At 63.8% G+C, this 25,919-nt stretch overlaps 1 protein-coding gene and 7 non-coding genes across 8 annotated transcripts; all 8 read left to right on the forward strand.

Annotated features, from left to right (window-relative positions):
- The first annotated feature begins 260 nt into the window (after positions 1 to 260).
- LOC133070580 (basic proline-rich protein-like) lies at positions 261 to 22,958 on the forward strand. The gene is made up of 24 exons (XM_061162982.1): positions 261 to 401; positions 1,988 to 2,050; positions 2,864 to 3,032; positions 3,126 to 3,169; positions 4,827 to 4,970; positions 5,609 to 5,671; positions 6,485 to 6,653; positions 6,747 to 6,790; positions 8,442 to 8,585; positions 9,223 to 9,285; positions 10,099 to 10,267; positions 10,361 to 10,404; positions 12,064 to 12,207; positions 12,850 to 12,912; positions 13,726 to 13,894; positions 13,988 to 14,031; positions 15,688 to 15,831; positions 16,469 to 16,531; positions 17,345 to 17,513; positions 17,607 to 17,650; positions 19,302 to 19,445; positions 20,083 to 20,145; positions 20,959 to 21,127; positions 22,873 to 22,958. Exons 1-24 carry the CDS (start codon positions 261 to 263, stop codon positions 22,956 to 22,958), a joined length of 2,559 nt encoding a protein of 852 aa, XP_061018965.1.
- LOC133070933 (5S ribosomal RNA) lies at positions 2,688 to 2,806 on the forward strand. Its single transcript, XR_009696319.1, has one exon. It is a non-coding gene; the product is annotated as a 5S ribosomal RNA (ribosomal RNA).
- LOC133070944 (5S ribosomal RNA) lies at positions 6,309 to 6,427 on the forward strand. Its single transcript, XR_009696330.1, has one exon. It is a non-coding gene; the product is annotated as a 5S ribosomal RNA (ribosomal RNA).
- Positions 9,923 to 10,041, forward strand: LOC133070955 (5S ribosomal RNA). The gene has a single exon (XR_009696340.1). It is a non-coding gene; the product is annotated as a 5S ribosomal RNA (ribosomal RNA).
- On the forward strand, positions 13,550 to 13,668 carry LOC133070810 (5S ribosomal RNA). Its single transcript, XR_009696222.1, has one exon. It is a non-coding gene; the product is annotated as a 5S ribosomal RNA (ribosomal RNA).
- LOC133070814 (5S ribosomal RNA) lies at positions 17,169 to 17,287 on the forward strand. Its single transcript, XR_009696223.1, has one exon. It is a non-coding gene; the product is annotated as a 5S ribosomal RNA (ribosomal RNA).
- Positions 20,783 to 20,901, forward strand: LOC133070826 (5S ribosomal RNA). Its single transcript, XR_009696230.1, has one exon. It is a non-coding gene; the product is annotated as a 5S ribosomal RNA (ribosomal RNA).
- Positions 22,959 to 24,411: 1,453 nt separating the features above from the next.
- LOC133070837 (5S ribosomal RNA) lies at positions 24,412 to 24,530 on the forward strand. Its single transcript, XR_009696241.1, has one exon. It is a non-coding gene; the product is annotated as a 5S ribosomal RNA (ribosomal RNA).
- The last annotated feature ends 1,389 nt before the right edge of the window (positions 24,531 to 25,919 follow it).

Below are 25,919 nucleotides of genomic sequence, written 5' to 3' on the forward strand. Positions count from 1 at the left end.
GAGAGTGTGAGTGTGTGTTTGAGAGTGTCAGGGGGCAAGGGTGTGGGCGGGCCGACTGGGGTCCGGGGGGGTGGGATACCCAGAATGGAGGGGGAAGGGTGTGGAGCTGGGGGGTTGCATATCATGTAGGGGGGTCCAAGCATACCGGACGGTCATCTTGTTTCTTGCAATCCGAATGCGGAGTGGCCCTCCGGCCTCTTGGAGGCAACCCAGGTCTGCGTTGGGAGTCGGGGCCCCGGTCATCCTCCCGCAGAGGGGCTATGGCCGTGGCGATCCAAAAGTTGGCACGCTGCTACCCGCCATGCCCGCTGACTGGCTGGCCGGCTGGCCAAAGGCCCTGTTGGCTGGAAGATAGGCTTCGGCTTGAGGGCGTTCGGGTCATATCTGTTTTTATTCCGATGGTGTGCCTCATCCTAATGTTACTTGCTTGATGGTAGGAGAATCTCTGAGTGACAGTATTTCCTTGCTTTTCAATGGATCCCTTTTGTTGCAGAACCTTTCCCTTGAAAGTGAAGGAACCTATGTCTGCACAGGCGCTAATGCTCTTGGAAAGGCAAAAGCAATTCCGTCCTCTACGAGCTTGGTAAGCACCAAGTCCTTGTTGTCTTCAAGTGCTTCCTATAATACGTGCACAGGAGGACCCGGTTTTGTGGATTCTGGAGTCAAGGAGTTAACACGTGGACGTTATTGGTTTTAAGCATTGCTGTCACTGCCCACTTACAAACCGCCTCTAAATTTAACCCTCTGTCTTACCTGTTCTTCTCTCAGAAGGCTGTGACTGCCTTGCTGCTGCTTCTCTGCCTGAGAACCCACAATGAGATATTAACCTTCTGCCCAGAATCAAGATCCTTCATACTCTGCCTCTGTGTGCATGCTTGGGTGCCACGTTGCTTCAGTCCTGCCTGACTGTGACCCCATGGGCTGTAGCCCGCCAGGCTCCTCTTACTGTAGGATCCTCCAGGCAAGCATACTGAAGTAGGTTGTCATGCCGTCCTCCAGGGGATCTTCCCAACCCAGGTATCAAACCCACATCTCCTTCATTCCCTGCATGGGCAGACAGGTTCTTTACTGCTAGCACCACCTGGGAAGCCCATTCTGGCTCTACATCTCCTTCATTGACAACTAAACTCTGTTCTAGGCAACGCAGTTTCCCGCACTCTGATCCAACACCACACACACACACACACACACACACACACACACACACAGAGCTTCACACCCTGTGACCCAACACCACACACACACACACACACACACACACACGGAGACACAGCGACTGACGGACAGAAAACGGGAGGCAGACACGGGAGAGAGGATGGCATCCGATCCGAGACAGACACAGTGGCACAGTCCCTGACCCACCTCCGAGAGAGACCAGGCGGAAGAAGCAGCTTTCCCAAGGGAGGGGGCGTCAGCCTTGGGCCCCGGGCCCCAGCTGGACGCGGTGCCCTGGGGCTGGCAGAGCCCCGTGGGGTCCCCAAGACGTCTTGGCAGCCGAGGTCTCAAAGGTCCCCTTCAGCTTGGCTACCTAAGGCAAGACCCAGCCCCCGCCCAAAGGCCAGAGGGTGAGTGTGTGAGAGTGTGTGTGCGAGTGTGTCAGGGGGCAAGGGTGTGGGCGGGCCGACTGGGGTCCGGGGGGATACCGAGAATGGAGGGCCGAGGGTGTGGAGGCCGAGGGTTGGGAAGCCTGTGTGGTCCTCTTGCTGTTTCTCTCTCCCTCTTTCTCCATCTCCCTTACCTGTGGTTTCTGTCTCCTGACACGTCTCGGCGGCAGGGTGGGTGTGTGGGTGAAGGTGGGGGTGTGTGTGTCTTTGTGTGTGTGTGTGTGTGTGTGTGTGTGTGTCTGCGCGCGGGGGCCCGTCTGTCTGTCCGCCTGCCTCTCCCTCTCGCCGTCTTCGAGTCTGTCTCTGAACCTCCGTCTCTTTCTGCCTCTGCGTCTCCTGACACCCGGCCTCCCGTCCCTTCCTCTGGCCCCGGCCTCTCACAGGTTGCTGGGGCCCTGGCTCTGGCTGACGAGCCTGCGCCGGCCGGCTTGTCTCACTTGGCGTGGGTGCGTGCGAGTGTCTTGTGTGTCTGTCCGTGTGCCTGCCTGTCGGCCGTCTGCTCTCTCAGGACGGTCCTGTGCTTGGCGGGCGGCGTGGGGGCAAGTGGGGCCTCGATAGGGCGAAGGGGCGGGGCTGACGCGCTCCTGTCGGCCGCGCTGCTGGCTCCCGGTGGGTTTGGGCACCGGGCAGGTGCGGGGCAGGATGGGCGCTCAGGGCCCCAGCTGGGCTGCGCAGGAGGTTCAGAGGCCCGCGGGCGGCGGGCAGCGGCGGGCCCGGAAGCCAGAGACCTCCGGGGCAAGCTGGCCCTGTGCAGCGAACGGGATGGGGCTGGGGGCGCCGCCCAGCGGGGGCGGGCCTGCAGAGGCCCGGGGTGGGAGAGCGCCGAGACCTCCGCGCCCCTCCCGCCCCCGCACGCACGCACGGTGATGGGGAGCGGGGGCGGGGCGGCGTCGGCAGGCCGCCGGGCTGCCGGCCCTGGCCGGCCGGAGTCCGGTGGCGGGTCGTCCGGCTCAGGTACAGCGCGCGGCCCGTGGAGAGGTGCGGCCGGCTGACCCGCCCGGCAGGCAGGTCACAGCGAAAGGGAGGCGCGGCGCGGCGCGGCGCGGCGCGGGGCTCTTAGGGCGCTTGGAGGCAGCCGCCTCCGTCTACGGCCATACCACCCTGAACGCGCCCGATCTCGTCTGATCTCGGAAGCTAAGCAGGGTCGGGCCTGGTTAGTACTTGGATGGGAGACCGCCTGGGAATACCGGGTGCTGTAGGCTTTTTGCCTCCCCTCTCCTTTAGCCCCCGCCCCCACTCCCGCCCCACACCTCCCCCAGCCCCACCCGTGGCGTGGCCTGCACCGCAAGCCGCCCCCCACCCCCACCCCTGGCCCCTCGCACCCCACCGCGCTCACAGCCGTCGGTCGCCTGCCTTCCAGCCGGCGGCCCTCGCAGGCAGCAGCGGCGTCCCATCTCTTGGATCCCCGCGGCCCCAGCCCCTCCCCGGGTGGATGCCCCGGGCCTGGGGGGCGGGGGTCCGACGCCCGGCTGCCTCTGCGCGGCCCGAGAGCCCCTCCGCTTTCGGCTTCCAAAAAACCAGATGACCTTCCGGTCTCCGTCTGGGGCTCGCTAGGCAAGCCTCAGGTAATCCTGGGGACTGCCCCACGCCCCAGCCCCACCCGCAACCGTAGTGCCATCCTCGCACGCGACTGCGCGTGCTCTCCCGCGGGCGCACACACACACACACACACACACACACACACACAAAGACACACACACCCCCACCTTCACCCACACACCCACCCTGCCGCCGAGACGTGTCAGGAGACAGAAACCACAGGTAAGGGAGATGGAGAAAGAGGGAGAGAGAAACAGCAAGAGGACCACACAGGCTTCCCAACCCTCGGCCTCCACACCCTCGGCCCTCCATTCTGGGTATCCCCCCGGACCCCAGTCGGCCCGCCCACACCCTTGCCCCCTGACACACTCGCACACACACTCTCACACACTCACCCTCTGGCCTTTGGGCGGGGGCTGGGTCTTGCCTTAGGTAGCCAAGCTGAAGGGGACCTTTGAGACCTCGGCTGCCAAGACGTCTTGGGGACCCCACGGGGCTCTGCCAGCCCCAGGGCACCGCGTCCAGCTGGGGCCCGGGGCCCAAGGCTGACGCCCCCTCCCTTGGGAAAGCTGCTTCTTCCGCCTGGTCTCTCTCGGAGGTGGGTCAGGGACTGTGCCACTGTGTCTGTCTCGGATCGGATGCCATCCTCTCTCCCGTGTCTGCCTCCCGTTTTCTGTCCGTCAGTCGCTGTGTCTCCGTGTGTGTGTGTGTGTGTGTGTGTGTGTGTGTGGTGTTGGGTCACAGGGTGTGAAGCTCTCTGTGTGTGTGTGTGTGTGTGTGTGTGTGTGTGTGTGTGTGTGTGGTGTTGGATCAGAGTGCGGGAAACTGCGTTGCCTAGAACAGAGTTTAGTTGTCAATGAAGGAGATGTAGAGCCAGAATGGGCTTCCCAGGTGGTGCTAGCAGTAAAGAACCTGTCTGCCCATGCAGGGAATGAAGGAGATGTGGGTTTGATACCTGGGTTGGGAAGATCCCCTGGAGGACGGCATGACAACCTACTTCAGTATGCTTGCCTGGAGGATCCTACAGTAAGAGGAGCCTGGCGGGCTACAGCCCATGGGGTCACAGTCAGGCAGGACTGAAGCAACGTGGCACCCAAGCATGCACACAGAGGCAGAGTATGAAGGATCTTGATTCTGGGCAGAAGGTTAATATCTCATTGTGGGTTCTCAGGCAGAGAAGCAGCAGCAAGGCAGTCACAGCCTTCTGAGAGAAGAACAGGTAAGACAGAGGGTTAAATTTAGAGGCGGTTTGTAAGTGGGCAGTGACAGCAATGCTTAAAACCAATAACGTCCACGTGTTAACTCCTTGACTCCAGAATCCACAAAACCGGGTCCTCCTGTGCACGTATTATAGGAAGCACTTGAAGACAACAAGGACTTGGTGCTTACCAAGCTCGTAGAGGACGGAATTGCTTTTGCCTTTCCAAGAGCATTAGCGCCTGTGCAGACATAGGTTCCTTCACTTTCAAGGGAAAGGTTCTGCAACAAAAGGGATCCATTGAAAAGCAAGGAAATACTGTCACTCAGAGATTCTCCTACCATCAAGCAAGTAACATTAGGATGAGGCACACCATCGGAATAAAAACAGATATGACCCGAACGCCCTCAAGCCGAAGCCTATCTTCCAGCCAACAGGGCCTTTGGCCAGCCGGCCAGCCAGTCAGCGGGCATGGCGGGTAGCAGCGTGCCAACTTTTGGATCGCCACGGCCATAGCCCCTCTGCGGGAGGATGACCGGGGCCCCGACTCCCAACGCAGACCTGGGTTGCCTCCAAGAGGCCGGAGGGCCACTCCGCATTCGGATTGCAAGAAACAAGATGACCGTCCGGTATGCTTGGACCCCCCTACATGATATGCAACCCCCCAGCTCCACACCCTTCCCCCTCCATTCTGGGTATCCCACCCCCCCGGACCCCAGTCGGCCCGCCCACACCCTTGCCCCCTGACACTCTCAAACACACACTCACACTCTCATCCTCTGGCCTTTGGGCGGGGGCTGGGTCTTCCCTTATTAGGTAGCCAAGCGGAAGGGGACCTTTGAGACCTCGGCTGCCAAGACGTCTTGGGGACCCCACGGGGCTCTGCCAGCCCCAGGGCACCGCGTCCAGCTGGGGCCCGGGGCCCAAGGCTGACGCCCCCTCCCTTGGGAAAGCTGCTTCTTCCGCCTGGGGTCTCTCTGAGGTGGGTCAGGGACTGTGCCACTGTGTCTGTCTCGGATCGGATGCCATCCTCTCTCCCGTGTCTGCCTCCCGTTTTCTCTCCGTCAGTCGCTGTGTCTCCCTCTGTGTGTGTGTGTGTGTGTGTGTGTGTGTGTGTGTGTGTCTGCGCGCGGGGGCCCGTCTGTCTGTCCGCCTGCCTCTCCCTCTCGCCGTCTTCGAGTCTGTCTCTGAACCTCCGTCTCTTTCTGCCTCTGCGTCTCCTGACACCCGGCCTCCCGTCCCTTCCTCTGGCCCCGGCCTCTCACAGGTTGCTGGGGCCCTGGCTCTGGCTGACGAGCCTGCGCCGGCCGGCTTGTCTCACTTGGCGTGGGTGCGTGCGAGTGTCTTGTGTGTCTGTCCGTGTGCCTGCCTGTCGGCCGTCTGCTCTCTCAGGACGGTCCTGTGCTTGGCGGGCGGCGTGGGGGCAAGTGGGGCCTCGATAGGGCGAAGGGGCGGGGCTGACGCGCTCCTGTCGGCCGCGCTGCTGGCTCCCGGTGGGTTTGGGCACCGGGCAGGTGCGGGGCAGGATGGGCGCTCAGGGCCCCAGCTGGGCTGCGCAGGAGGTTCAGAGGCCCGCGGGCGGCGGGCAGCGGCGGGCCCGGAAGCCAGAGACCTCCGGGGCAAGCTGGCCCTGTGCAGCGAACGGGATGGGGCTGGGGGCGCCGCCCAGCGGGGGCGGGCCTGCAGAGGCCCGGGGTGGGAGAGCGCCGAGACCTCCGCGCCCCTCCCGCCCCCGCACGCACGCACGGTGATGGGGAGCGGGGGCGGGGCGGCGTCGGCCGGCCGCCGGGCTGCCGGCCCTGGCCGGCCGGAGTCCGGTGGCGGGTCGTCCGGCTCAGGTACAGCGCGCGGCCCGTGGAGAGGTGCGGCCGGCTGACCCGCCCGGCAGGCAGGTCACAGCGAAAGGGAGGCGCGGCGCGGCGCGGCGCGGCGCGGGGCTCTTAGGGCGCTTGGAGGCAGCCGCCTCCGTCTACGGCCATACCACCCTGAACGCGCCCGATCTCGTCTGATCTCGGAAGCTAAGCAGGGTCGGGCCTGGTTAGTACTTGGATGGGAGACCGCCTGGGAATACCGGGTGCTGTAGGCTTTTTGCCTCCCCTCTCCTTTAGCCCCCGCCCCCACTCCCGCCCCACACCTCCCCCAGCCCCACCCGTGGCGTGGCCTGCACCGCAAGCCGCCCCCCACCCCCACCCCTGGCCCCTCGCACCCCACCGCGCTCACAGCCGTCGGTCGCCTGCCTTCCAGCCGGCGGCCCTCGCAGGCAGCAGCGGCGTCCCATCTCTTGGATCCCCGCGGCCCCAGCCCCTCCCCGGGTGGATGCCCCGGGCCTGGGGGGCGGGGGTCCGACGCCCGGCTGCCTCTGCGCGGCCCGAGAGCCCCTCCGCTTTCGGCTTCCAAAAAACCAGATGACCTTCCGGTCTCCGTCTGGGGCTCGCTAGGCAAGCCTCAGGTAATCCTGGGGACTGCCCCACGCCCCAGCCCCACCCGCAACCGTAGTGCCATCCTCGCACGCGACTGCGCGTGCTCTCCCGCGGGCGCACACACACACACACACACACACACACACACACACAAAGACACACACACCCCCACCTTCACCCACACACCCACCCTGCCGCCGAGACGTGTCAGGAGACAGAAACCACAGGTAAGGGAGATGGAGAAAGAGGGAGAGAGAAACAGCAAGAGGACCACACAGGCTTCCCAACCCTCGGCCTCCACACCCTCGGCCCTCCATTCTGGGTATCCCCCCGGACCCCAGTCGGCCCGCCCACACCCTTGCCCCCTGACACACTCGCACACACACTCTCACACACTCACCCTCTGGCCTTTGGGCGGGGGCTGGGTCTTGCCTTAGGTGGCCAAGCTGAAGGGGACCTTTGAGACCTCGGCTGCCAAGACGTCTTGGGGACCCCACGGGGCTCTGCCAGCCCCAGGGCACCGCGTCCAGCTGGGGCCCGGGGCCCAAGGCTGACGCCCCCTCCCTTGGGAAAGCTGCTTCTTCCGCCTGGTCTCTCTCGGAGGTGGGTCAGGGACTGTGCCACTGTGTCTGTCTCGGATCGGATGCCATCCTCTCTCCCGTGTCTGCCTCCCGTTTTCTGTCCGTCAGTCGCTGTGTCTCCGTGTGTGTGTGTGTGTGTGTGTGTGTGGTGTTGGGTCACAGGGTGTGAAGCTCTCTGTGTGTGTGTGTGTGTGTGTGTGTGTGTGTGTGTGTGTGTGGTGTTGGATCAGAGTGCGGGAAACTGCGTTGCCTAGAACAGAGTTTAGTTGTCAATGAAGGAGATGTAGAGCCAGAATGGGCTTCCCAGGTGGTGCTAGCAGTAAAGAACCTGTCTGCCCATGCAGGGAATGAAGGAGATGTGGGTTTGATACCTGGGTTGGGAAGATCCCCTGGAGGACGGCATGACAACCTACTTCAGTATGCTTGCCTGGAGGATCCTACAGTAAGAGGAGCCTGGCGGGCTACAGCCCATGGGGTCACAGTCAGGCAGGACTGAAGCAACGTGGCACCCAAGCATGCACACAGAGGCAGAGTATGAAGGATCTTGATTCTGGGCAGAAGGTTAATATCTCATTGTGGGTTCTCAGGCAGAGAAGCAGCAGCAAGGCAGTCACAGCCTTCTGAGAGAAGAACAGGTAAGACAGAGGGTTAAATTTAGAGGCGGTTTGTAAGTGGGCAGTGACAGCAATGCTTAAAACCAATAACGTCCACGTGTTAACTCCTTGACTCCAGAATCCACAAAACCGGGTCCTCCTGTGCACGTATTATAGGAAGCACTTGAAGACAACAAGGACTTGGTGCTTACCAAGCTCGTAGAGGACGGAATTGCTTTTGCCTTTCCAAGAGCATTAGCGCCTGTGCAGACATAGGTTCCTTCACTTTCAAGGGAAAGGTTCTGCAACAAAAGGGATCCATTGAAAAGCAAGGAAATACTGTCACTCAGAGATTCTCCTACCATCAAGCAAGTAACATTAGGATGAGGCACACCATCGGAATAAAAACAGATATGACCCGAACGCCCTCAAGCCGAAGCCTATCTTCCAGCCAACAGGGCCTTTGGCCAGCCGGCCAGCCAGTCAGCGGGCATGGCGGGTAGCAGCGTGCCAACTTTTGGATCGCCACGGCCATAGCCCCTCTGCGGGAGGATGACCGGGGCCCCGACTCCCAACGCAGACCTGGGTTGCCTCCAAGAGGCCGGAGGGCCACTCCGCATTCGGATTGCAAGAAACAAGATGACCGTCCGGTATGCTTGGACCCCCCTACATGATATGCAACCCCCCAGCTCCACACCCTTCCCCCTCCATTCTGGGTATCCCACCCCCCCGGACCCCAGTCGGCCCGCCCACACCCTTGCCCCCTGACACTCTCAAACACACACTCACACTCTCATCCTCTGGCCTTTGGGCGGGGGCTGGGTCTTCCCTTATTAGGTAGCCAAGCGGAAGGGGACCTTTGAGACCTCGGCTGCCAAGACGTCTTGGGGACCCCACGGGGCTCTGCCAGCCCCAGGGCACCGCGTCCAGCTGGGGCCCGGGGCCCAAGGCTGACGCCCCCTCCCTTGGGAAAGCTGCTTCTTCCGCCTGGGGTCTCTCTGAGGTGGGTCAGGGACTGTGCCACTGTGTCTGTCTCGGATCGGATGCCATCCTCTCTCCCGTGTCTGCCTCCCGTTTTCTCTCCGTCAGTCGCTGTGTCTCCCTCTGTGTGTGTGTGTGTGTGTGTGTGTGTGTGTGTGTGTGTCTGCGCGCGGGGGCCAGTCTGTTGTCCGCCTGCCTCTCCCTCTCGCCGTCTTCGAGTCTGTCTCTGAACCTCCGTCTCTTTCTGCCTCTGCGTCTCCTGACACCCGGCCTCCCGTCCCTTCCTCTGACCCCGGCCTCTCACAGGTTGCTGGGGCCCTGGCTCTGGCTGACGAGCCTGCGCCGGCCGGCTTGTCTCACTTGGCGTGGGTGCGTGCGAGTGTCTTGTGTGTCTGTCCGTGTGCCTGCCTGTCGGCCGTCTGCTCTCTCAGGACGGTCCTGTGCTTGGCGGGCGGCGTGGGGGCAAGTGGGGCCTCGATAGGGCGAAGGGGCGGGGCTGACGCGCTCCTGTCGGCCGCGCTGCTGGCTCCCGGTGGGTTTGGGCACCGGGCAGGTGCGGGGCAGGATGGGCGCTCAGGGCCCCAGCTGGGCTGCGCAGGAGGTTCAGAGGCCCGCGGGCGGCGGGCAGCGGCGGGCCCGGAAGCCAGAGACCTCCGGGGCAAGCTGGCCCTGTGCAGCGAACGGGATGGGGCTGGGGGCGCCGCCCAGCGGGGGCGGGCCTGCAGAGGCCCGGGGTGGGAGAGCGCCGAGACCTCCGCGCCCCTCCCGCCCCCGCACGCACGCACGGTGATGGGGAGCGGGGGCGGGGCGGCGTCGGCCGGCCGCCGGGCTGCCGGCCCTGGCCGGCCGGAGTCCGGTGGCGGATCGTCCGGCTCAGGTACAGCGCGCGGCCCGTGGAGAGGTGCGGCCGGCTGACCCGCCCGGCAGGCAGGTCACAGCGAAAGGGAGGCGCGGCGCGGCGCGGCGCGGCGCGGGGCTCTTAGGGCGCTTGGAGGCAGCCCCCTCCGTCTACGGCCATACCACCCTGAACGCGCCCGATCTCGTCTGATCTCGGAAGCTAAGCAGGGTCGGGCCTGGTTAGTACTTGGATGGGAGACCGCCTGGGAATACCGGGTGCTGTAGGCTTTTTGCCTCCCCTCTCCTTTAGCCCCCGCCCCCACTCCCGCCCCACACCTCCCCCAGCCCCACCCGTGGCGTGGCCTGCACCGCAAGCCGCCCCCCACCCCCACCCCTGGCCCCTCGCACCCCACCGCGCTCACAGCCGTCGGTCGCCTGCCTTCCAGCCGGCGGCCCTCGCAGGCAGCAGCGGCGTCCCATCTCTTGGATCCCCGCGGCCCCAGCCCCTCCCCGGGTGGATGCCCCGGGCCTGGGGGGCGGGGGTCCGACGCCCGGCTGCCTCTGCGCGGCCCGAGAGCCCCTCCGCTTTCGGCTTCCAAAAAACCAGATGACCTTCCGGTCTCCGTCTGGGGCTCGCTAGGCAAGCCTCAGGTAATCCTGGGGACTGCCCCACGCCCCAGCCCCACCCGCAACCGTAGTGCCATCCTCGCACGCGACTGCGCGTGCTCTCCCGCGGGCGCACACACACACACACACACACACACACACACACACACAAAGACACACACACCCCCACCTTCACCCACACACCCACCCTGCCGCCGAGACGTGTCAGGAGACAGAAACCACAGGTAAGGGAGATGGAGAAAGAGGGAGAGAGAAACAGCAAGAGGACCACACAGGCTTCCCAACCCTCGGCCTCCACACCCTCGGCCCTCCATTCTGGGTATCCCCCCGGACCCCAGTCGGCCCGCCCACACCCTTGCCCCCTGACACACTCGCACACACACTCTCACACACTCACCCTCTGGCCTTTGGGCGGGGGCTGGGTCTTGCCTTAGGTAGCCAAGCTGAAGGGGACCTTTGAGACCTCGGCTGCCAAGACGTCTTGGGGACCCCACGGGGCTCTGCCAGCCCCAGGGCACCGCGTCCAGCTGGGGCCCGGGGCCCAAGGCTGACGCCCCCTCCCTTGGGAAAGCTGCTTCTTCCGCCTGGTCTCTCTCGGAGGTGGGTCAGGGACTGTGCCACTGTGTCTGTCTCGGATCGGATGCCATCCTCTCTCCCGTGTCTGCCTCCCGTTTTCTGTCCGTCAGTCGCTGTGTCTCCGTGTGTGTGTGTGTGTGTGTGTGTGTGGTGTTGGGTCACAGGGTGTGAAGCTCTCTGTGTGTGTGTGTGTGTGTGTGTGTGTGTGTGTGTGTGTGTGTGTGTGGTGTTGGATCAGAGTGCGGGAAACTGCGTTGCCTAGAACAGAGTTTAGTTGTCAATGAAGGAGATGTAGAGCCAGAATGGGCTTCCCAGGTGGTGCTAGCAGTAAAGAACCTGTCTGCCCATGCAGGGAATGAAGGAGATGTGGGTTTGATACCTGGGTTGGGAAGATCCCCTGGAGGACGGCATGACAACCTACTTCAGTATGCTTGCCTGGAGGATCCTACAGTAAGAGGAGCCTGGCGGGCTACAGCCCATGGGGTCACAGTCAGGCAGGACTGAAGCAACGTGGCACCCAAGCATGCACACAGAGGCAGAGTATGAAGGATCTTGATTCTGGGCAGAAGGTTAATATCTCATTGTGGGTTCTCAGGCAGAGAAGCAGCAGCAAGGCAGTCACAGCCTTCTGAGAGAAGAACAGGTAAGACAGAGGGTTAAATTTAGAGGCGGTTTGTAAGTGGGCAGTGACAGCAATGCTTAAAACCAATAACGTCCACGTGTTAACTCCTTGACTCCAGAATCCACAAAACCGGGTCCTCCTGTGCACGTATTATAGGAAGCACTTGAAGACAACAAGGACTTGGTGCTTACCAAGCTCGTAGAGGACGGAATTGCTTTTGCCTTTCCAAGAGCATTAGCGCCTGTGCAGACATAGGTTCCTTCACTTTCAAGGGAAAGGTTCTGCAACAAAAGGGATCCATTGAAAAGCAAGGAAATACTGTCACTCAGAGATTCTCCTACCATCAAGCAAGTAACATTAGGATGAGGCACACCATCGGAATAAAAACAGATATGACCCGAACGCCCTCAAGCCGAAGCCTATCTTCCAGCCAACAGGGCCTTTGGCCAGCCGGCCAGCCAGTCAGCGGGCATGGCGGGTAGCAGCGTGCCAACTTTTGGATCGCCACGGCCATAGCCCCTCTGCGGGAGGATGACCGGGGCCCCGACTCCCAACGCAGACCTGGGTTGCCTCCAAGAGGCCGGAGGGCCACTCCGCATTCGGATTGCAAGAAACAAGATGACCGTCCGGTATGCTTGGACCCCCCTACATGATATGCAACCCCCCAGCTCCACACCCTTCCCCCTCCATTCTGGGTATCCCACCCCCCCGGACCCCAGTCGGCCCGCCCACACCCTTGCCCCCTGACACTCTCAAACACACACTCACACTCTCATCCTCTGGCCTTTGGGCGGGGGCTGGGTCTTCCCTTATTAGGTAGCCAAGCGGAAGGGGACCTTTGAGACCTCGGCTGCCAAGACGTCTTGGGGACCCCACGGGGCTCTGCCAGCCCCAGGGCACCGCGTCCAGCTGGGGCCCGGGGCCCAAGGCTGACGCCCCCTCCCTTGGGAAAGCTGCTTCTTCCGCCTGGGGTCTCTCTGAGGTGGGTCAGGGACTGTGCCACTGTGTCTGTCTCGGATCGGATGCCATCCTCTCTCCCGTGTCTGCCTCCCGTTTTCTCTCCGTCAGTCGCTGTGTCTCCCTCTGTGTGTGTGTGTGTGTGTGTGTGTGTGTGTGTGTGTGTGTGTCTGCGCGCGGGGGCCCGTCTGTCTGTCCGCCTGCCTCTCCCTCTCGCCGTCTTCGAGTCTGTCTCTGAACCTCCGTCTCTTTCTGCCTCTGCGTCTCCTGACACCCGGCCTCCCGTCCCTTCCTCTGGCCCCGGCCTCTCACAGGTTGCTGGGGCCCTGGCTCTGGCTGACGAGCCTGCGCCGGCCGGCTTGTCTCACTTGGCGTGGGTGCGTGCGAGTGTCTTGTGTGTCTGTCCGTGTGCCTGCCTGTCGGCCGTCTGCTCTCTCAGGACGGTCCTGTGCTTGGCGGGCGGCGTGGGGGCAAGTGGGGCCTCGATAGGGCGAAGGGGCGGGGCTGACGCGCTCCTGTCGGCCGCGCTGCTGGCTCCCGGTGGGTTTGGGCACCGGGCAGGTGCGGGGCAGGATGGGCGCTCAGGGCCCCAGCTGGGCTGCGCAGGAGGTTCAGAGGCCCGCGGGCGGCGGGCAGCGGCGGGCCCGGAAGCCAGAGACCTCCGGGGCAAGCTGGCCCTGTGCAGCGAACGGGATGGGGCTGGGGGCGCCGCCCAGCGGGGGCGGGCCTGCAGAGGCCCGGGGTGGGAGAGCGCCGAGACCTCCGCGCCCCTCCCGCCCCCGCACGCACGCACGGTGATGGGGAGCGGGGGCGGGGCGGCGTCGGCCGGCCGCCGGGCTGCCGGCCCTGGCCGGCCGGAGTCCGGTGGCGGGTCGTCCGGCTCAGGTACAGCGCGCGGCCCGTGGAGAGGTGCGGCCGGCTGACCCGCCCGGCAGGCAGGTCACAGCGAAAGGGAGGCGCGGCGCGGCGCGGCGCGGCGCGGGGCTCTTAGGGCGCTTGGAGGCAGCCGCCTCCGTCTACGGCCATACCACCCTGAACGCGCCCGATCTCGTCTGATCTCGGAAGCTAAGCAGGGTCGGGCCTGGTTAGTACTTGGATGGGAGACCGCCTGGGAATACCGGGTGCTGTAGGCTTTTTGCCTCCCCTCTCCTTTAGCCCCCGCCCCCACTCCCGCCCCACACCTCCCCCAGCCCCACCCGTGGCGTGGCCTGCACCGCAAGCCGCCCCCCACCCCCACCCCTGGCCCCTCGCACCCCACCGCGCTCACAGCCGTCGGTCGCCTGCCTTCCAGCCGGCGGCCCTCGCAGGCAGCAGCGGCGTCCCATCTCTTGGATCCCCGCGGCCCCAGCCCCTCCCCGGGTGGATGCCCCGGGCCTGGGGGGCGGGGGTCCGACGCCCGGCTGCCTCTGCGCGGCCCGAGAGCCCCTCCGCTTTCGGCTTCCAAAAAACCAGATGACCTTCCGGTCTCCGTCTGGGGCTCGCTAGGCAAGCCTCAGGTAATCCTGGGGACTGCCCCACGCCCCAGCCCCACCCGCAACCGTAGTGCCATCCTCGCACGCGACTGCGCGTGCTCTCCCGCGGGCGCACACACACACACACACACACACACACACACACACACACAAGACACACACACCCCCACCTTCACCCACACACCCACCCTGCCGCCGAGACGTGTCAGGAGACAGAAACCACAGGTAAGGGAGATGGAGAAAGAGGGAGAGAGAAACAGCAAGAGGACCACACAGGCTTCCCAACCCTCGGCCTCCACACCCTCGGCCCTCCATTCTGGGTATCCCCCCGGACCCCAGTCGGCCCGCCCACACCCTTGCCCCCTGACACACTCGCACACACACTCTCACACACTCACCCTCTGGCCTTTGGGCGGGGGCTGGGTCTTGCCTTAGGTGGCCAAGCTGAAGGGGACCTTTGAGACCTCGGCTGCCAAGACGTCTTGGGGACCCCACGGGGCTCTGCCAGCCCCAGGGCACCGCGTCCAGCTGGGGCCCGGGGCCCAAGGCTGACGCCCCCTCCCTTGGGAAAGCTGCTTCTTCCGCCTGGTCTCTCTCGGAGGTGGGTCAGGGACTGTGCCACTGTGTCTGTCTCGGATCGGATGCCATCCTCTCTCCCGTGTCTGCCTCCCGTTTTCTGTCCGTCAGTCGCTGTGTCTCCGTGTGTGTGTGTGTGTGTGTGTGTGTGTGGTGTTGGGTCACAGGGTGTGAAGCTCTCTGTGTGTGTGTGTGTGTGTGTGTGTGTGTGTGTGTGTGTGTGGTGTTGGATCAGAGTGCGGGAAACTGCGTTGCCTAGAACAGAGTTTAGTTGTCAATGAAGGAGATGTAGAGCCAGAATGGGCTTCCCAGGTGGTGCTAGCAGTAAAGAACCTGTCTGCCCATGCAGGGAATGAAGGAGATGTGGGTTTGATACCTGGGTTGGGAAGATCCCCTGGAGGACGGCATGACAACCTACTTCAGTATGCTTGCCTGGAGGATCCTACAGTAAGAGGAGCCTGGCGGGCTACAGCCCATGGGGTCACAGTCAGGCAGGACTGAAGCAACGTGGCACCCAAGCATGCACACAGAGGCAGAGTATGAAGGATCTTGATTCTGGGCAGAAGGTTAATATCTCATTGTGGGTTCTCAGGCAGAGAAGCAGCAGCAAGGCAGTCACAGCCTTCTGAGAGAAGAACAGGTAAGACAGAGGGTTAAATTTAGAGGCGGTTTGTAAGTGGGCAGTGACAGCAATGCTTAAAACCAATAACGTCCACGTGTTAACTCCTTGACTCCAGAATCCACAAAACCGGGTCCTCCTGTGCACGTATTATAGGAAGCACTTGAAGACAACAAGGACTTGGTGCTTACCAAGCTCGTAGAGGACGGAATTGCTTTTGCCTTTCCAAGAGCATTAGCGCCTGTGCAGACATAGGTTCCTTCACTTTCAAGGGAAAGGTTCTGCAACAAAAGGGATCCATTGAAAAGCAAGGAAATACTGTCACTCAGAGATTCTCCTACCATCAAGCAAGTAACATTAGGATGAGGCACACCATCGGAATAAAAACAGATATGACCCGAACGCCCTCAAGCCGAAGCCTATCTTCCAGCCAACAGGGCCTTTGGCCAGCCGGCCAGCCAGTCAGCGGGCATGGCGGGTAGCAGCGTGCCAACTTTTGGATCGCCACGGCCATAGCCCCTCTGCGGGAGGATGACCGGGGCCCCGACTCCCAACGCAGACCTGGGTTGCCTCCAAGAGGCCGGAGGGCCACTCCGCATTCGGATTGCAAGAAACAAGATGACCGTCCGGTATGCTTGGACCCCCCTACATGATATGCAACCCCCCAGCTCCACACCCTTCCCCCTCCATTCTGGGTATCCCACCCCCCCGGACCCCAGTCGGCCCGCCCACACCCTTGCCCCCTGACACTCTCAAACACACACTCACACTCTCATCCTCTGGCCTTTGGGCGGGGGCTGGGTCTTCCCTTATTAGGTAGCCAAGCGGAAGGGGACCTTTGAGACCTCGGCTGCCAAGACGTCTTGGGGACCCCACGGGGCTCTGCCAGCCCCAGGGCACCGCGTCCAGCTGGGGCCCGGGGCCCAAGGCTGACGCCCCCTCCCTTGGGAAAGCTGCTTCTTCCGCCTGGGGTCTCTCTGAGGTGGGTCAGGGACTGTGCCACTGTGTCTGTCTCGGATCGGATGCCATCCTCTCTCCCGTGTCTGCCTCCCGTTTTCTCTCCGTCAGTCGCTGTGTCTCCCTCTGTGTGTGTGTGTGTGTGTGTGTGTGTGTGTGTGTGTGTCTGCGCGCGGGGGCCAGTCTGTTGTCCGCCTGCCTCTCCCTCTCGCCGTCTTCGAGTCTGTCTCTGAACCTCCGTCTCTTTCTGCCTCTGCGTCTCCTGACACCCGGCCTCCCGTCCCTTCCTCTGGCCCCGGCCTCTCACAGGTTGCTGGGGCCCTGGCTCTGGCTGACGAGCCTGCGCCGGCCGGCTTGTCTCACTTGGCGTGGGTGCGTGCGAGTGTCTTGTGTGTCTGTCCGTGTGCCTGCCTGTCGGCCGTCTGCTCTCTCAGGACGGTCCTGTGCTTGGCGGGCGGCGTGGGGGCAAGTGGGGCCTCGATAGGGCGAAGGGGCGGGGCTGACGCGCTCCTGTCGGCCGCGCTGCTGGCTCCCGGTGGGTTTGGGCACCGGGCAGGTGCGGGGCAGGATGGGCGCTCAGGGCCCCAGCTGGGCTGCGCAGGAGGTTCAGAGGCCCGCGGGCGGCGGGCAGCGGCGGGCCCGGAAGCCAGAGACCTCCGGGGCAAGCTGGCCCTGTGCAGCGAACGGGATGGGGCTGGGGGCGCCGCCCAGCGGGGGCGGGCCTGCAGAGGCCCGGGGTGGGAGAGCGCCGAGACCTCCGCGCCCCTCCCGCCCCCGCACGCACGCACGGTGATGGGGAGCGGGGGCGGGGCGGCGTCGGCCGGCCGCCGGGCTGCCGGCCCTGGCCGGCCGGAGTCCGGTGGCGGATCGTCCGGCTCAGGTACAGCGCGCGGCCCGTGGAGAGGTGCGGCCGGCTGACCCGCCCGGCAGGCAGGTCACAGCGAAAGGGAGGCGCGGCGCGGCGCGGCGCGGCGCGGGGCTCTTAGGGCGCTTGGAGGCAGCCCCCTCCGTCTACGGCCATACCACCCTGAACGCGCCCGATCTCGTCTGATCTCGGAAGCTAAGCAGGGTCGGGCCTGGTTAGTACTTGGATGGGAGACCGCCTGGGAATACCGGGTGCTGTAGGCTTTTTGCCTCCCCTCTCCTTTAGCCCCCGCCCCCACTCCCGCCCCACACCTCCCCCAGCCCCACCCGTGGCGTGGCCTGCACCGCAAGCCGCCCCCCACCCCCACCCCTGGCCCCTCGCACCCCACCGCGCTCACAGCCGTCGGTCGCCTGCCTTCCAGCCGGCGGCCCTCGCAGGCAGCAGCGGCGTCCCATCTCTTGGATCCCCGCGGCCCCAGCCCCTCCCCGGGTGGATGCCCCGGGCCTGGGGGGCGGGGGTCCGACGCCCGGCTGCCTCTGCGCGGCCCGAGAGCCCCTCCGCTTTCGGCTTCCAAAAAACCAGATGACCTTCCGGTCTCCGTCTGGGGCTCGCTAGGCAAGCCTCAGGTAATCCTGGGGACTGCCCCACGCCCCAGCCCCACCCGCAACCGTAGTGCCATCCTCGCACGCGACTGCGCGTGCTCTCCCGCGGGCGCACACACACACACACACACACACACACACACACAAAGACACACACACCCCCACCTTCACCCACACACCCACCCTGCCGCCGAGACGTGTCAGGAGACAGAAACCACAGGTAAGGGAGATGGAGAAAGAGGGAGAGAGAAACAGCAAGAGGACCACACAGGCTTCCCAACCCTCGGCCTCCACACCCTCGGCCCTCCATTCTGGGTATCCCCCCGGACCCCAGTCGGCCCGCCCACACCCTTGCCCCCTGACACACTCGCACACACACTCTCACACACTCACCCTCTGGCCTTTGGGCGGGGGCTGGGTCTTGCCTTAGGTGGCCAAGCTGAAGGGGACCTTTGAGACCTCGGCTGCCAAGACGTCTTGGGGACCCCACGGGGCTCTGCCAGCCCCAGGGCACCGCGTCCAGCTGGGGCCCGGGGCCCAAGGCTGACGCCCCCTCCCTTGGGAAAGCTGCTTCTTCCGCCTGGTCTCTCTCGGAGGTGGGTCAGGGACTGTGCCACTGTGTCTGTCTCGGATCGGATGCCATCCTCTCTCCCGTGTCTGCCTCCCGTTTTCTGTCCGTCAGTCGCTGTGTCTCCGTGTGTGTGTGTGTGTGTGTGTGTGTGTGGTGTTGGGTCACAGGGTGTGAAGCTCTCTGTGTGTGTGTGTGTGTGTGTGTGTGTGTGTGTGTGTGTGTGGTGTTGGATCAGAGTGCGGGAAACTGCGTTGCCTAGAACAGAGTTTAGTTGTCAATGAAGGAGATGTAGAGCCAGAATGGGCTTCCCAGGTGGTGCTAGCAGTAAAGAACCTGTCTGCCCATGCAGGGAATGAAGGAGATGTGGGTTTGATACCTGGGTTGGGAAGATCCCCTGGAGGACGGCATGACAACCTACTTCAGTATGCTTGCCTGGAGGATCCTACAGTAAGAGGAGCCTGGCGGGCTACAGCCCATGGGGTCACAGTCAGGCAGGACTGAAGCAACGTGGCACCCAAGCATGCACACAGAGGCAGAGTATGAAGGATCTTGATTCTGGGCAGAAGGTTAATATCTCATTGTGGGTTCTCAGGCAGAGAAGCAGCAGCAAGGCAGTCACAGCCTTCTGAGAGAAGAACAGGTAAGACAGAGGGTTAAATTTAGAGGCGGTTTGTAAGTGGGCAGTGACAGCAATGCTTAAAACCAATAACGTCCACGTGTTAACTCCTTGACTCCAGAATCCACAAAACCGGGTCCTCCTGTGCACGTATTATAGGAAGCACTTGAAGACAACAAGGACTTGGTGCTTACCAAGCTCGTAGAGGACGGAATTGCTTTTGCCTTTCCAAGAGCATTAGCGCCTGTGCAGACATAGGTTCCTTCACTTTCAAGGGAAAGGTTCTGCAACAAAAGGGATCCATTGAAAAGCAAGGAAATACTGTCACTCAGAGATTCTCCTACCATCAAGCAAGTAACATTAGGATGAGGCACACCATCGGAATAAAAACAGATATGACCCGAACGCCCTCAAGCCGAAGCCTATCTTCCAGCCAACAGGGCCTTTGGCCAGCCGGCCAGCCAGTCAGCGGGCATGGCGGGTAGCAGCGTGCCAACTTTTGGATCGCCACGGCCATAGCCCCTCTGCGGGAGGATGACCGGGGCCCCGACTCCCAACGCAGACCTGGGTTGCCTCCAAGAGGCCGGAGGGCCACTCCGCATTCGGATTGCAAGAAACAAGATGACCGTCCGGTATGCTTGGACCCCCCTACATGATATGCAACCCCCCAGCTCCACACCCTTCCCCCTCCATTCTGGGTATCCCACCCCCCCGGACCCCAGTCGGCCCGCCCACACCCTTGCCCCCTGACACTCTCAAACACACACTCACACTCTCATCCTCTGGCCTTTGGGCGGGGGCTGGGTCTTCCCTTATTAGGTAGCCAAGCGGAAGGGGACCTTTGAGACCTCGGCTGCCAAGACGTCTTGGGGACCCCACGGGGCTCTGCCAGCCCCAGGGCACCGCGTCCAGCTGGGGCCCGGGGCCCAAGGCTGACGCCCCCTCCCTTGGGAAAGCTGCTTCTTCCGCCTGGGGTCTCTCTGAGGTGGGTCAGGGACTGTGCCACTGTGTCTGTCTCGGATCGGATGCCATCCTCTCTCCCGTGTCTGCCTCCCGTTTTCTCTCCGTCAGTCGCTGTGTCTCCCTCTGTGTGTGTGTGTGTGTGTGTGTGTGTGTGTGTGTGTGTCTGCGCGCGGGGGCCAGTCTGTTGTCCGCCTGCCTCTCCCTCTCGCCGTCTTCGAGTCTGTCTCTGAACCTCCGTCTCTTTCTGCCTCTGCGTCTCCTGACACCCGGCCTCCCGTCCCTTCCTCTGGCCCCGGCCTCTCACAGGTTGCTGGGGCCCTGGCTCTGGCTGACGAGCCTGCGCCGGCCGGCTTGTCTCACTTGGCGTGGGTGCGTGCGAGTGTCTTGTGTGTCTGTCCGTGTGCCTGCCTGTCGGCCGTCTGCTCTCTCAGGACGGTCCTGTGCTTGGCGGGCGGCGTGGGGGCAAGTGGGGCCTCGATAGGGCGAAGGGGCGGGGCTGACGCGCTCCTGTCGGCCGCGCTGCTGGCTCCCGGTGGGTTTGGGCACCGGGCAGGTGCGGGGCAGGATGGGCGCTCAGGGCCCCAGCTGGGCTGCGCAGGAGGTTCAGAGGCCCGCGGGCGGCGGGCAGCGGCGGGCCCGGAAGCCAGAGACCTCCGGGGCAAGCTGGCCCTGTGCAGCGAACGGGATGGGGCTGGGGGCGCCGCCCAGCGGGGGCGGGCCTGCAGAGGCCCGGGGTGGGAGAGCGCCGAGACCTCCGCGCCCCTCCCGCCCCCGCACGCACGCACGGTGATGGGGAGCGGGGGCGGGGCGGCGTCGGCCGGCCGCCGGGCTGCCGGCCCTGGCCGGCCGGAGTCCGGTGGCGGATCGTCCGGCTCAGGTACAGCGCGCGGCCCGTGGAGAGGTGCGGCCGGCTGACCCGCCCGGCAGGCAGGTCACAGCGAAAGGGAGGCGCGGCGCGGCGCGGCGCGGCGCGGGGCTCTTAGGGCGCTTGGAGGCAGCCCCCTCCGTCTACGGCCATACCACCCTGAACGCGCCCGATCTCGTCTGATCTCGGAAGCTAAGCAGGGTCGGGCCTGGTTAGTACTTGGATGGGAGACCGCCTGGGAATACCGGGTGCTGTAGGCTTTTTGCCTCCCCTCTCCTTTAGCCCCCGCCCCCACTCCCGCCCCACACCTCCCCCAGCCCCACCCGTGGCGTGGCCTGCACCGCAAGCCGCCCCCCACCCCCACCCCTGGCCCCTCGCACCCCACCGCGCTCACAGCCGTCGGTCGCCTGCCTTCCAGCCGGCGGCCCTCGCAGGCAGCAGCGGCGTCCCATCTCTTGGATCCCCGCGGCCCCAGCCCCTCCCCGGGTGGATGCCCCGGGCCTGGGGGGCGGGGGTCCGACGCCCGGCTGCCTCTGCGCGGCCCGAGAGCCCCTCCGCTTTCGGCTTCCAAAAAACCAGATGACCTTCCGGTCTCCGTCTGGGGCTCGCTAGGCAAGCCTCAGGTAATCCTGGGGACTGCCCCACGCCCCAGCCCCACCCGCAACCGTAGTGCCATCCTCGCACGCGACTGCGCGTGCTCTCCCGCGGGCGCACACACACACACACACACACACACACACACACACACAAAGACACACACACCCCCACCTTCACCCACACACCCACCCTGCCGCCGAGACGTGTCAGGAGACAGAAACCACAGGTAAGGGAGATGGAGAAAGAGGGAGAGAGAAACAGCAAGAGGACCACACAGGCTTCCCAACCCTCGGCCTCCACACCCTCGGCCCTCCATTCTGGGTATCCCCCCGGACCCCAGTCGGCCCGCCCACACCCTTGCCCCCTGACACACTCGCACACACACTCTCACACACTCACCCTCTGGCCTTTGGGCGGGGGCTGGGTCTTGCCTTAGGTAGCCAAGCTGAAGGGGACCTTTGAGACCTCGGCTGCCAAGACGTCTTGGGGACCCCACGGGGCTCTGCCAGCCCCAGGGCACCGCGTCCAGCTGGGGCCCGGGGCCCAAGGCTGACGCCCCCTCCCTTGGGAAAGCTGCTTCTTCCGCCTGGTCTCTCTCGGAGGTGGGTCAGGGACTGTGCCACTGTGTCTGTCTCGGATCGGATGCCATCCTCTCTCCCGTGTCTGCCTCCCGTTTTCTGTCCGTCAGTCGCTGTGTCTCCGTGTGTGTGTGTGTGTGTGTGTGTGTGTGTGTGGTGTTGGGTCACAGGGTGTGAAGCTCTCTGTGTGTGTGTGTGTGTGTGTGTGTGTGTGTGTGTGTGTGTGTGTGGTGTTGGATCAGAGTGCGGGAAACTGCGTTGCCTAGAACAGAGTTTAGTTGTCAATGAAGGAGATGTAGAGCCAGAATGGGCTTCCCAGGTGGTGCTAGCAGTAAAGAACCTGTCTGCCCATGCAGGGAATGAAGGAGATGTGGGTTTGATACCTGGGTTGGGAAGATCCCCTGGAGGACGGCATGACAACCTACTTCAGTATGCTTGCCTGGAGGATCCTACAGTAAGAGGAGCCTGGCGGGCTACAGCCCATGGGGTCACAGTCAGGCAGGACTGAAGCAACGTGGCACCCAAGCATGCACACAGAGGCAGAGTATGAAGGATCTTGATTCTGGGCAGAAGGTTAATATCTCATTGTGGGTTCTCAGGCAGAGAAGCAGCAGCAAGGCAGTCACAGCCTTCTGAGAGAAGAACAGGTAAGACAGAGGGTTAAATTTAGAGGCGGTTTGTAAGTGGGCAGTGACAGCAATGCTTAAAACCAATAACGTCCACGTGTTAACTCCTTGACTCCAGAATCCACAAAACCGGGTCCTCCTGTGCACGTATTATAGGAAGCACTTGAAGACAACAAGGACTTGGTGCTTACCAAGCTCGTAGAGGACGGAATTGCTTTTGCCTTTCCAAGAGCATTAGCGCCTGTGCAGACATAGGTTCCTTCACTTTCAAGGGAAAGGTTCTGCAACAAAAGGGATCCATTGAAAAGCAAGGAAATACTGTCACTCAGAGATTCTCCTACCATCAAGCAAGTAACATTAGGATGAGGCACACCATCGGAATAAAAACAGATATGACCCGAACGCCCTCAAGCCGAAGCCTATCTTCCAGCCAACAGGGCCTTTGGCCAGCCGGCCAGCCAGTCAGCGGGCATGGCGGGTAGCAGCGTGCCAACTTTTGGATCGCCACGGCCATAGCCCCTCTGCGGGAGGATGACCGGGGCCCCGACTCCCAACGCAGACCTGGGTTGCCTCCAAGAGGCCGGAGGGCCACTCCGCATTCGGATTGCAAGCAACAAGATGACCGTCCGGTATGCTTGGACCCCCCTACATGATATGCAACCCCCCAGCTCCACACCCTTCCCCCTCCATTCTGGGTATCCCACCCCCCCGGACCCCAGTCGGCCCGCCCACACCCTTGCCCCCTGACACTCTCAAACACACACTCACACTCTCATCCTCTGGCCTTTGGGCGGGGGCTGGGTCTTCCCTTATTAGGTAGCCAAGCGGAAGGGGACCTTTGAGACCTCGGCTGCCAAGACGTCTTGGGGACCCCACGGGGCTCTGCCAGCCCCAGGGCACCGCGTCCAGCTGGGGCCCGGGGCCCAAGGCTGACGCCCCCTCCCTTGGGAAAGCTGCTTCTTCCGCCTGGGGTCTCTCTGAGGTGGGTCAGGGACTGTGCCACTGTGTCTGTCTCGGATCGGATGCCATCCTCTCTCCCGTGTCTGCCTCCCGTTTTCTCTCCGTCAGTCGCTGTGTCTCCCTCTGTGTGTGTGTGTGTGTGTGTGTGTGTGTGTGTGTGTGTGTCTGCGCGCGGGGGCCCGTCTGTCTGTCCGCCTGCCTCTCCCTCTCGCCGTCTTCGAGTCTGTCTCTGAACCTCCGTCTCTTTCTGCCTCTGCGTCTCCTGACACCCGGCCTCCCGTCCCTTCCTCTGGCCCCGGCCTCTCACAGGTTGCTGGGGCCCTGGCTCTGGCTGACGAGCCTGCGCCGGCCGGCTTGTCTCACTTGGCGTGGGTGCGTGCGAGTGTCTTGTGTGTCTGTCCGTGTGCCTGCCTGTCGGCCGTCTGCTCTCTCAGGACGGTCCTGTGCTTGGCGGGCGGCGTGGGGGCAAGTGGGGCCTCGATAGGGCGAAGGGGCGGGGCTGACGCGCTCCTGTCGGCCGCGCTGCTGGCTCCCGGTGGGTTTGGGCACCGGGCAGGTGCGGGGCAGGATGGGCGCTCAGGGCCCCAGCTGGGCTGCGCAGGAGGTTCAGAGGCCCGCGGGCGGCGGGCAGCGGCGGGCCCGGAAGCCAGAGACCTCCGGGGCAAGCTGGCCCTGTGCAGCGAACGGGATGGGGCTGGGGGCGCCGCCCAGCGGGGGCGGGCCTGCAGAGGCCCGGGGTGGGAGAGCGCCGAGACCTCCGCGCCCCTCCCGCCCCCGCACGCACGCACGGTGATGGGGAGCGGGGGCGGGGCGGCGTCGGCCGGCCGCCGGGCTGCCGGCCCTGGCCGGCCGGAGTCCGGTGGCGGGTCGTCCGGCTCAGGTACAGCGCGCGGCCCGTGGAGAGGTGCGGCCGGCTGACCCGCCCGGCAGGCAGGTCACAGCGAAAGGGAGGCGCGGCGCGGCGCGGCGCGGCGCGGGGCTCTTAGGGCGCTTGGAGGCAGCCGCCTCCGTCTACGGCCATACCACCCTGAACGCGCCCGATCTCGTCTGATCTCGGAAGCTAAGCAGGGTCGGGCCTGGTTAGTACTTGGATGGGAGACCGCCTGGGAATACCGGGTGCTGTAGGCTTTTTGCCTCCCCTCTCCTTTAGCCCCCGCCCCCACTCCCGCCCCACACCTCCCCCAGCCCCACCCGTGGCGTGGCCTGCACCGCAAGCCGCCCCCCACCCCCACCCCTGGCCCCTCGCACCCCACCGCGCTCACAGCCGTCGGTCGCCTGCCTTCCAGCCGGCGGCCCTCGCAGGCAGCAGCGGCGTCCCATCTCTTGGATCCCCGCGGCCCCAGCCCCTCCCCGGGTGGATGCCCCGGGCCTGGGGGGCGGGGGTCCGACGCCCGGCTGCCTCTGCGCGGCCCGAGAGCCCCTCCGCTTTCGGCTTCCAAAAAACCAGATGACCTTCCGGTCTCCGTCTGGGGCTCGCTAGGCAAGCCTCAGGTAATCCTGGGGACTGCCCCACGCCCCAGCCCCACCCGCAACCGTAGTGCCATCCTCGCACGCGACTGCGCGTGCTCTCCCGCGGGCGCACACACACACACACACACACACACACACACACACAAAGACACACACACCCCCACCTTCACCCACACACCCACCCTGCCGCCGAGACGTGTCAGGAGACAGAAACCACAGGTAAGGGAGATGGAGAAAGAGGGAGAGAGAAACAGCAAGAGGACCACACAGGCTTCCCAACCCTCGGCCTCCACACCCTCGGCCCTCCATTCTGGGTATCCCCCCGGACCCCAGTCGGCCCGCCCACACCCTTGCCCCCTGACACACTCGCACACACACTCTCACACACTCACCCTCTGGCCTTTGGGCGGGGGCTGGGTCTTGCCTTAGGTGGCCAAGCTGAAGGGGACCTTTGAGACCTCGGCTGCCAAGACGTCTTGGGGACCCCACGGGGCTCTGCCAGCCCCAGGGCACCGCGTCCAGCTGGGGCCCGGGGCCCAAGGCTGACGCCCCCTCCCTTGGGAAAGCTGCTTCTTCCGCCTGGTCTCTCTCGGAGGTGGGTCAGGGACTGTGCCACTGTGTCTGTCTCGGATCGGATGCCATCCTCTCTCCCGTGTCTGCCTCCCGTTTTCTGTCCGTCAGTCGCTGTGTCTCCGTGTGTGTGTGTGTGTGTGTGTGTGTGTGTGTGTGTGTGTGTGGTGTTGGGTCACAGGGTGTGAAGCTCTGTGTGTGTGTGTGTGTGTGTGTGTGTGTGTGTGTGTGTGGTGTTGGATCAGAGTGCGGGAAACTGCGTTGCCTAGAACAGAGTTTAGTTGTCAATGAAGGAGATGTAGAGCCAGAATGGGCTTCCCAGGTGGTGCTAGCAGTAAAGAACCTGTCTGCCCATGCAGGGAATGAAGGAGATGTGGGTTTGATACCTGGGTTGGGAAGATCCCCTGGAGGACGGCATGACAACCTACTTCAGTATGCTTGCCTGGAGGATCCTACAGTAAGAGGAGCCTGGCGGGC

Source organism: Dama dama, chromosome 15 (assembly GCF_033118175.1).
Source record: "Dama dama isolate Ldn47 chromosome 15, ASM3311817v1, whole genome shotgun sequence".
Classification (NCBI taxonomy): Eukaryota; Metazoa; Chordata; class Mammalia; order Artiodactyla; family Cervidae; genus Dama; species Dama dama.